Raw genomic sequence first — 11162 nt, forward strand, 5'->3', positions numbered from 1 at the left:
TCTCTCTCAAACATGATTGGTCAACTCCCCCCTCTCATTCTCTCTCCCTGCTTAAATACTTTTAACATAAAGAGGGAGGGAGGGAGGGATGGGGGAGGGGAATTGTGTGCGTGCAGTCTGTTGTCACTGGCAGGCAGAGCTAGAAAGAGAGAGAGAGAGAGGAGGGAGAGGAGGGAGAGAGGGAGGGAGAGGGATAGTTGAGTTGTGTCCCATACATGGAGACAAAAAAGGCAGCAGTGAACACAAGGTCTGCTCTCTGCTCTCTGCTCTCTGCTCTCTGCTCTCTGCTCTCTGCTCTCTGCTCTCTGCTCTCTGCTCTCTGCTCTCTGCTCTCTGCTCTCTGCTCTCTGCTCTCTGCCCAACAGGATTATCTAACTGCTGCGTTCAGATAGAAAGAGAATCTGTAGGCATGAATAGGTAAGAAAAGCTTCTCTCTCCTCTGTCTTCAGTGTTGGAGTGTTGTGACCGCAGCGCTGTGCTGTGTTTCTACTGTAGCGTGGTAGGAGGTGGCTGCTGTCTGTCTGTGTCTGTTTGACTTGGCTCTATCTCTGTGGGTGTGAAGGAAGTACAGGAAGCGTGGACTTGTCTTTGGCCGCTGGCCACCATATACATTCCCAAGCTCAACATCTTCTGTTCTGTCTGTCTGTCCATCTGTTTAGCCCCTGTGGGGTTCTCTGTCAATCTCTCTTTCTATAATTCTTTCTCATCGTCTGCACTATTTAATATTTCTAGAAGTGTATATAGCTCTGTTTATTTCAAAGCAATTTAGAAATGAGTGTACTGATAAAAGTTCATTTAGAGATGTCTGTGTGTGTCAGGAGAAGGTAAATGAGTTCAAACCACTCCAGACAGAAGCCTTGTGCAGTCCATTGTTCAGGGACAGCCGTGAGCTGAGTTTACTGCATAATATTCACTTCCATATGATCGGATGGACCGCTTTATGGAGAGTGTCACGCTTTTTATCGCATTGATGAAACATGCTAAAAATCCACATTACAGATTTAGGATATTAATGGAATGAAGTTGTTAAAACAAATGGGTTACCTTTAAAAATATATATATTATCATTATCTTCTAGTTCTGTATGTAACGGAAAATTGCACATGTTCATTCTGAATTTCAGCATTCCTTTTTCAATATTCAGCCTAACACTCTTCTGGCTGGTCTGAAACAGGATGTGGAATTTATCCATTATATTTTGTGGACCAAGTATTTTAAATATGTGCATCTTTATAGACATGTTTATGTAAGATCTGTTCACTTCTCTGTGAACTGATAGTCCTGTTGGAGAGGCTAAAGTCATATTAGATCAACAAATATAGAAACCGTAGCAGGATTACAATGCATTTCATCTGAGTACATGATTTCCCTAGAAACGCTTGGCTTATCTTCCCTGGAAAGCAGAGCAAAACAAAAATGTAATGTCCTTGTTTCGAAATTTCCTTTAATTTGTATCAAGAGTATATCTGAAAACTGGAAAATAAGTCAGTCAGAATGCTGTGGGTCAAACGTTGTTGTTGTAGGAAACATCGTTTCTCATTATTTTGACTACTTCTACTGCCTTATTGTGTTACAGTAAGTCTCATGAGAATGCAGTCTTTACAGCCCTAGCTAACACACAGAGCAACAGAGTAGTCTTTACAGCCCTAGCTAACACACAGAGCAACAGAGTAGTCTTTACAGCCCTAGCTAATGCTCAGAGCAACAGAGTAGTCTTTACAGCCCTAGCTAACACACAGAGCAACAGAGTAGTCTTTACAGCCCTAGCTAACACACAGAGCAACAGAGCAGTCTTTACAGCCCTAGTCAACGCACAGAGCAACAGAGTAGTCTTTACAGCCTTATCTAACGCACAGAGCAACAGAGAAGTCTTTACAGCCTTAGGTAACGCACAGAGCAACAGAGCAGTCTTTACAACCCTAGCTAACGCACAGAGCAACAGAGTAGTCTTTACAGCCCTAGCTAACACACAGAGCAACAGAGTAGTCTTTACAGCCCTAGCTAACACACAGAGCAACAGAGTAGTCTTTACAGCCCTAGCTAACACACAGAGCAACAGAGCAGTCTTTACAGCCCTAGTCAACGCACAGAGCAACAGAGTAGTCTTTACAGCCTTATCTAACGCACAGAGCAACAGAGAAGTCTTTACAGCCTTAGGTAACGCACAGAGCAACAGAGCAGTCTTTACAACCCTAGCTAACGCACAGAGCAACAGAGTAGTCTTTACAGCCCTAGCTAACGCACAGAGCACTAGTCTCAACCAACGCACAGAGCACTGATCTCAGCTAACACACAGAAAGCAGTGGTCTCAGCTAACGCACAGAAAGCACTGGTCTCAGCTAACACACAGAAAGCACTGGTCTCAGCTAACGCACAGAAAGCACTGGTCTCAGCTAACGCACAGAAAGCACTGGTCTCAGAAAGCACTGGTCTCAGCTAACGCACAGAAAGCACTGGTCTCAGCTAACGCACAGAAAGCACTGGTCTCAGCTAACGCACAGAAAGCACTGGTCTCAGCTAACGCACAGAAAGCACTGGTCTCAGCTAACGCACAGAAAGCACTGGTCTCAGCTAACGCACAGAAAGCACTGGTCTCAGCTAACGCACAGAAAGCACTGGTCTCAGCTAACGCACAGAAAGCAGTGGTCTCAGCTAACGCACAGAAAGCAGTGGTCTCAGCTAACGCACAGAAAGCAGTGGTCTCAGCTAACGCACAGAAAGCAGTGGTCTTTTGGTTGTTTTTGGGAGGGAGTCAGATTTAGAAGGCCCTCTTTAAAGCCCTGCTCTCTGACCACAGCCTTACTGTGTCCATTCCTGTCTGCCTCAGGCTATTGAATATATGTGGTCAAATATATTGGCACCCTTGCACTTTACAATTGAGTGCAATGGAGCAGAATGCTCATTTTCCTATAAAAGAAAAATGGGTGAATGCCAATTCTTACCCTGTGGCCACCTACAAATTTGACAGGTGAGATAAACGACACAGTAAATGAGAATCATTGTGTCCTACAAAATGTATTTGAATTGTGAATAACTTAGTCCAGGACACATGTGACTTGGAAATGAATATTCAACATTTTGGTTTAGATTCTTCTTCTTCTTTTTGTCCGATGAAGTTGCAAATCAAACAAATGCACACGTAAACACCAAAAGTATTTTCAATTTCAACTTATTTTAGAAGAAATAGTAATTTATGCAATGGTGCTGATATATTTGACAGTTTTTGTACCGCTGTGTGTGAGCGGATGTGTGTGTTACTCAGTCTGGGAGACAGCAGGTGTTAATGTGGACGTGTGTGTTACTCAGTCTGGGAGACAGTAGGTGTCAATGTGGACGTGTGTGTGACACAGTCTGGGAGACAGTAGGTGTTAATGTGGACGTGTGTGTGACTCAGTCTGGGAGACAGTAGGTGTTAATGTGGACGTGTGTGTTACTCAGTCTGGGAGACAGTAGGTGTTAATGTGGACGTGTGTGTTACTCAGTCTGGGAGACAGTAGGTGTTAATGTGGACGTGTGTGTTACTCAGTCTGGGAGACAGTAGGTGTTAAAACTTGTTAGGGACGTGGTCCCGTGGTGGGAACATCAATCAGCGGAAATGTTCAAGAGCGCCACCTATAGAGGTTGATAAAACTCAAACTTTCATTAAAATGGACATACAATATACTGAATTAAAGCTACACACGTTGTGAATCTATCCACCAAGTCAGATTTGTAAAATGCTTTTCGGCGAAAGCATGAGAAGCTATTATCTGATACCATGCACCCTCAAAATACTGCAACGTCACCTAACACGACAGATTTTGCGTTAGCCGGCGCAAAGCAAAACGCAGAAATAAAATATAAAACATTAATTACCTTTGACGAGCTTCTTTCTTGGCACTCCTAGATGTCCCATAAACATCATTTAGGGTCTTTTTTCGATTAAATCCGTCCATATATAGCCTAGATATCGATCTAAGAATACTGTGTGAACAACAGAAAAAAATTGCTTTTTATAACGTAACGTCATTTTTTTAAATTAAAAAAGTTGACGATAAAATTTCACAAAACACTTCGAAATACTTTTGTAATGCAACTTTAGGTATTAGTACACGTTAATAAGCGATAAAATTCATCAGGAGGCGATGTAAATTCTATAGATGTCTCGAAAAAATGTCTTGGAGAGAGCTCGACCAAAACATCCGGCCGGAGACCGGAGGGAATCGGTTCCCTTGATTCGGTTTCACCAAGAATCAAAGCTGAATCAAATGACAAGACTCTAGACAACGTGTGGAAGCTGTAGGCACTGCAACCTCGGCCTAATTTAATTCGGTTCACTTTGAACAATTACTTGAAGTCGCGCATGGATATTTATTTCCATTTTCAGTGATCAGATTTTCATGCACTTTTCGATGAAACGCACGTTCTGTTATAGTCACAGCCGTGATTTAACCAGTTTTAGAAATGTCTGAGTGTTTTCTATCCACACATACTAATCATATGCATATACTATATTCCTGGCATGAAGAGCAGGGCGCTGAAATGTTGCGCGATTTTTAACAAAAAGCTGTGAAAAGCTGCTTAAATTCTCGACTTCCCTAACAGGTTAATGTGGACGTGTGTGTGACTCAGTCTGGGAGACAGTAGGTGTTAATGTGGACGTGTGTGTGACTCAGTCTGGGAGACAGCAGGTGTTAATGTGGACGTGTGTGTTACTCAGTCTGGAAGACAGTAGGTGTTAATGTGGACGTGTGTGTGACTCAGTCTGGGAGACAGTAGGTGTTAATGTGGACGTGTGTGTGACTCAGTCTGGGAGACAGCAGGTGTTAATGTGGACGTGTGTGTGACTCAGTCTGGGAGACAGCAGGTGTTAATGTGGACGTGTGTGTGACTCAGTCTGGGAGACAGCAGGTGTTAATGTGGACGTGTGTGTGACTCAGTCTGGGAGACAGCAGGTGTTAATGTGGACGTGTGTGACTCAGTCTGGGAGACAGCAGGTGTTAATGTGGACGTGTGTGTGACTCAGTCTGGGAGACAGCAGGTGTTAATGTGGACGTGTGTGTGACTCAGTCTGGGAGACAGTAGGTGTTAATGTGGACGTGTGTGTGACCAGTCTGGGAGACAGCAGGTGTTAATGTGGACGTGTGTGTGACTCAGTCTGGGAGACAGTAGGTGTTAATGTGGACGTGTGTGTGACTCAGTCTGGGAGACAGTAGGTGTTAATATGGACGTGTGTGTGTTTGTTAAACTTGTAGGCTGCTGTTTTTTCATTTATGTTGTGTGTTTAGATTAGAGTGTGTGAAATGGTTAGTTGATGCCTGTGTATTGGAGTGTGAAACGGTTAGTTGATGCCTGTGTATTGGAGTGTGAAACGGTTAGTTGATGCCTGTGTATTGGAGTGTGAAACGGTTAGTTGATGCCTGTGTATTGGAGTGTGAAATGGTTAGTTGATGCCTGTGTATTGGCGTGTGTGAAATGGTTGGTTGATGCCTGTGTATTGGAGTGTGAAATGGTTAGTTGATGCCTGTGTATTGGCATGTGTGTGGTTAGTAGATGCCTGTGTATTGGAGTGTGAAACGGTTAGTTGATGCCTGTGTATTGGCGTGTGTTTGTGTGTATGTGGTTGCGTGCTTGTATGTGTGTGTGTACTTACACTCGTACGTGCTGATATTTATTTATTTTTCACCATCATTTAACCAGGTAGGCAAGTTAAGAACAAGTTCTCATTTACAATTGCGACCTGGCCAAGTTAAAGCAAAGCAGTTCGACACATACAACAACACAGAGTTACACATGGAGTAAAACAAACATACAGTCAATAATACAGTAGAGAAATAAGTCTATATACAATGTGAGCAAATGAGGTGAGATAAGACCATGGTGGCGAAGTAAATACAATATAGCAAGTAAAACACTGGAATGGTAGATTTTCAGTAGAAGAATGTGTAAAGTAGAAATAAAAATAATGGGGTGCAAAGGAGCTAAATAAATAAATACAGTAGGGGAAGAGGTAGTTGTTTGGGCTAAATTATAGGTGGGCTATGTACAGGTGCAGTAATCTGTGAGCTGCTCTGACAGCTGGTGCTTAAAGCTAGTGAGGGAGATAAGTGTTTCCAGTTTCAGAGATTTTTGTAGTTCGTTCCAGTCATTAGCAGCAGAGAAATGGAAGAAGAGGTGGCCAAAGGAACCAGAGAGATATACCTGCTGGAGCGTGTGCTACAGGTGGGTGCTGCTATGGTGACCAGCGAGCTGAGATAACGGGGGATTTTACCTCGCAGGGTCTTGTAGATGACCTGGAGCCAGTGGGTTTGGCGACGAGTATGAAGCGAGGGCCAGCTAACGAAAGCGTACAGTTCGCAGTGGTGGGTAGTATATCGGGCTTTGGTGACAAAACGGATGGCACTGTGATAGACTGCATCCAATTTATTGAGTAGGGTATTGGAGGCGATTTTGTAAATGACATCGCCGAAGTTGAGGATTGGTAGGATGGTCAGTTTTACAAGGGTATGTTTGGCAGCATGAGTGAAGGATGCTTTGTTGCGAAACAGGAAGCCAATTCTAGATGTAACTTTGGATTGGAGATGTTTGATGTGAGTCTGGAAGGAGAGTTTACAGTCTAACCAGACACCTAGGTATTTGTAGTTGTCCACATATTCTAAGTCAGAACCGTCCAGAGTAGTGATGTTGGACGGGTGGGCAGGTGCAGGCAGCGATTGGTTGAAGAGTATGCATTTAGTTTTAATTGTATTTAGGAGCAATTGGAGGCCACGGAATGAGAGTTGTATGGCATTGAAGCTTGCCTGGAGGGTTGTTAACACAGTGTCCAAAGAAGGGCCAGAAGTATACAGAATGGTGTCGTCTGCTTAGAGGTGGATCAGAGACTCACCAGCAGCAAGAGCGACATCATTGATGTATACAGAGAAGAGAGTCGGTCCAAGAATTGAACCCTGTGGCACCCCCATAGAGACTGCCAGAGGCCGGACAACAGGCCCTCCGATTTGACACACTGAACTCTATCAGAGAAGTAGTTGGTGAACCAGGCGAGGCAATCATTTGAGAAACCAAGGCTATCGAGTCTGCCGATGAGGATGTGGTGATTGACAGAGTCGAAAGCCTTGGCCAGGTCAATGAATACGGCTGCACAGTATTGTTTCTTATCGATGGGTATATTTTTCATAATCGTGTTTTCTAAGTTACATTTCTTAAATTTCTTGTAAATATTGTAGGTGGTTATCGATTTGGATTTGTAAATGTTGTGAATTGTATGATTGTGTGCAGGGCTTTCCCTGTTTAAGTGGATATAAATAAAACAAGGCAACAGTAAACTTGTCCTCCCCGTGGATGAGCCCCTCCTTTGGCCCAGTGCTGTTTGAGATATGTCGTGTGTCACTAACATTCAAACTAACATATGGATGGACGTACACAGATCCACAGTCCCCTCCTCGATAAAAACATTTTGTCCCAAGATATTGTGGATCTGTAACTGTCTCTCATCTCCTTGTACAGGGTAAGAAGAGTGTTGTAGCCTGTTAGTACTGGCAGCCCCTAACAGTGATGGACAACAGGAGGACAGATGCTAACCTGGACCTGGCTGGTTACTGCGCTCCTCTGACAGAACTACTCTCCTCCTAACTGAGACCAGCTCCACAGAATGCTGAGCCCCATTGCCCCCTATAGTAAGTACTATACACTCACCCCTATATCACAGAATGCTGAGCCCCATTGCCCCCTATAGTAAGTACCATACACTCACCCCTATATCACAGAATGCTGAGCCCCATTGCCCCCTATAGTATGTACCATACACTCACCCCTATATCACAGAATGCTGAGCCCCATTGCCCCCTATAGTAATATACAGTAAGTACCATACACTCTGTATATATATATATAGTGTAGTGTAGTGTACACGTTGTATCTACGTGTAGTGTAGTGTAGTGTACACGTTGTATCTACGTGTAGTGTAGTGTAGTGTAGTGTAGTGTAGTGTAGTGTAGTGTAGTGTAGTGTAGTGTAGTGTAGTGTACACTGTATATATGTGTAGTGTAGTGTACACTGTATCTACATGTAGTGTAGTGTACACTCTGTATCTACGTGTAGTGTAGTGTACACTCTGTATCTACGTGTAGTGTAGTGTACACTCTGTATCTACGTGTAGTGTAGTGTACACTGTATCTACGCGTAGTGTAGTGTACACTATGTATCTACGTGTAGTGTAGTGTACACTATGTATCTATGTGTAGTGTAGTGTACACTGCATCTACAAGTAGTGTAGTGTAGTGTACACTATGTATCTACGTGTAGTGTGTGTAGTGTACACTATGTATCTACGTGTAGTGTAGTGTAGTGTACACTGTATCTACGTGTAGTGTAGTGTAGTGTACACTCTGTATCTACGTGTAGTGTACACTGTATCTACGTGTAGTGTAGTGTACACTGTATCTACATGTAGTGTAGTGTAGTGTACACTCTGTATCTACGTGTAGTGTAGTGTAGTGTACACTGTATCTACATATAGTGTAGTGTAGTGTACGCTCTGTATCTACGTGTAGTGTAGTGTAGTGTACACTGTATCTACATGTAGTGTAGTGTAGTGTACACTGTATCTACATATAGTGTAGTGTAGTGTAGTGTAGTGTAGTGTACACTCTGTATCTACGTATAGTGTATTGTAGTGTACACTGTATCTACATGTAGTGTAGTGTACACTGTATCTACATGTAGTGTAGTGTACACTCTGTATCTACGTGTAGTGTAGTGTACACTGTATCTACATGTAGTGTAGTGTACACTCTGTATCTACGTGTAGTGTAGTATACACTCTGTATCTACGTGTAGTGTAGTGTACACTCTGTATCTACGTGTAGTGTAGTGTACACTGTATCTACGCGTAGTGTAGTGTACACTATGTATCTATGTGTAGTGTAGTGTACACGATGTATCTATGTGTAGTGTAGTGTACACTGCATCTACATGTAGTGTAGTGTACTGTAGTGTAGTGTAGTGTACACTATGTATCTACGTGTAGTGTGTGTAGTGTACACTATGTATCTACGTGTAGTGTAGTGTAGTGTACACTGTATCTACGTGTAGTGTAGTGTAGTGTACACTGTATCTACATGTAGTGTAGTGTAGTGTAGTGTACACTCTGTATCTATGTGTAGTGTAGTGTAGTGTAGTGTACACTGTATCTACATATAGTGTAGTGTAGTGTAGTGTAGTGTACACTCTGTATCTACGTGTAGTGTAGTGTAGTGTAGTGTACACTGTATCTACATGTAGTGTAGTGTACACTGTATCTACATGTAGTGTAGTGTAGTGTACACTCTGTATCTATGTGTAGTGTAGTGTACACTGTATCTACATGTAGTGTGGTGTAGTGTACACTCTGTATCTACACTACTGTTCAAAAGTTTGGGGTCACTTAGAACTGTCCTTGCTTTTGTCCATTAAAATAACATGAAATTGGTCAGAAATACAGTGTAGACATTGTTAATGTTGTAAATGACTGGAAATGGCAGATATTTTATGGAATATCTACATAGGCGTAGAGAGGCCTGTTATCACCAACTATCCCTCCTGTGTTGCTATGGCACGTTGTGTTAGCTAATCCAAGTTTATAATTTTAAAAGGCTAATTGAAAAGGCTAAACTCTCTCCGTCTCTACCTCTCCTCCTCTCTACCTCTCTACCTCTCACCCTCTCCTCCTCTCTCCCTCTCCTCCTCTCTACCTCTCCTCCTCTCTACTTCTCTCCCTCTTCTCCTTTATATCACTCTATCTCTCTACCTCTCCTCCTCTCTCCCTTCCATCATCTCTCCCTCTCCTCCTCTACCTCTCTCCCTCTTCTCCTCTATATCTCTACCTCTCTCCCTCTCTACCTCTCTCCCTCTCCTCCTCTCTCCCTCTCCTCCTCTCTACCTCTCCTCCTCTCTACCTCTCTCCCTCCCCTCATCTCTCCCTCTCCTCCTCTCTCCTCTCTCCCTCTCCTCCTCTCTCCCTCTCCTCCTCTCTACCTCTCCTCCTCTCTACCTCTCTCCCTCCCCTCATCTCTCCCTCTCCTCCTCTCTACCTCTCTCCCTCTTCTCCTCTATATCTCTCTATCTCTCTACCTCTCTCCCTCTCTCCTCTCTCTACTCTCTCCTCCCTCTCCCTCTCCTCCTCTCTACCTCTCCTCCTCTCTACCTCTCTCCCTCTTCTCCTCTATATCTCTCTATCTCTCTACCTCTCTCCCTCTCTACCTCTCTCCCTCTCCTCCTCTCTCCCTCCCCTGATCTCTCCCTCTCCTCCTCTCTACCTCTCTCCCTCTCCTCCTCTCTCCCTCTCCTCCTCTCTACCTCTCCTCCTCTCTACCTCTCTCCCTCTTCTCCTCTATATCTCTCTCCCTGTCTACCTCTCTCCCTCTCCTCCTCTCTCCCTCTCCTCCTCTCTACCTCTCCTCCTCTCTACCTCTTTCCCTCCCCTCATCTCTCCCTCTCCCCCTCTCTACCTCTCCTCCTCTCTACCTCTCCTCCTCTCTACCTCTCCTCCTCTCTACCTCTCTCCCTCTTCTCCTCTATATCTCTCTATCTCTCTACCTCTCTCCCTCTCTACCTCTCTCCCTCTCCTCATCTCTCCCTCTCCTCCTCTCTCCCTCTCCTCCTCTATATCTCTCTATCTCTCTACCTCTCTCCCTCTCTACCTCTCTCCCTCTCCTCCTCTCTACCTCTCTCCCTCTTCTCCTCTATATCTCTCTATCTCTCTACCTCTCTCCCTCTCTACCTCTCTCCCTCTCCTCCTCTCTCCCTCTCCTCCTCTCTACCTCTCCTCCTCTCTACCTCTCTCCCTCTTCTCCTCTATATCTCTCTATCTCTCTACCTCTCTCCCTCTCTACCTCTCTCCCTCTCCTCCTCTCTCCCTCCCCTGATCTCTCCCTCTCCTCCTCTCTACCTCTCTCCCTCTCCTCCTCTCTCCCTCTCCTCCTCTCTACCTCTCCTCCTCTCTACCTCTCTCCCTCTTCTCCTCTATATCTCTCTCCCTGTCTACCTCTCTCCCTCTCCTCCTCTCTCCCTCTCCTCCTCTCTACCTCTCCTCCTCTCTACCTCTCTCCCTCCCCTCATCTCTCCCTCTCCCCCTCTCTACCTCTCCTCCTCTCTACCTCTCCTCCTCTCTACCTCTCCTCCTCTCTACCTCTCTCCCTCTTCTC

General features: G+C 44.5%; 1 protein-coding gene across 1 annotated transcript in view; it reads left to right on the forward strand.

Annotated features, from left to right (window-relative positions):
* Nucleotides 1–202: 202 nt before the first annotated feature.
* Nucleotides 203–11162, forward strand: part of LOC124032314 (fidgetin-like protein 2) — a 33329-nt gene continuing 22369 nt past the window's right edge. The window contains exons 1-2 of the mRNA XM_046344622.1: nt 203–417; nt 7486–7655. Of these exons, the coding sequence (XP_046200578.1) occupies nt 7631–7655 (25 nt within the window). The 5' untranslated portion in view covers nt 203–417; nt 7486–7630. The remainder of the gene's footprint in view (nt 418–7485; nt 7656–11162) is intronic.

This window comes from Oncorhynchus gorbuscha, linkage group LG03 (assembly GCF_021184085.1).
Source record: "Oncorhynchus gorbuscha isolate QuinsamMale2020 ecotype Even-year linkage group LG03, OgorEven_v1.0, whole genome shotgun sequence".
Classification (NCBI taxonomy): Eukaryota; Metazoa; Chordata; class Actinopteri; order Salmoniformes; family Salmonidae; genus Oncorhynchus; species Oncorhynchus gorbuscha.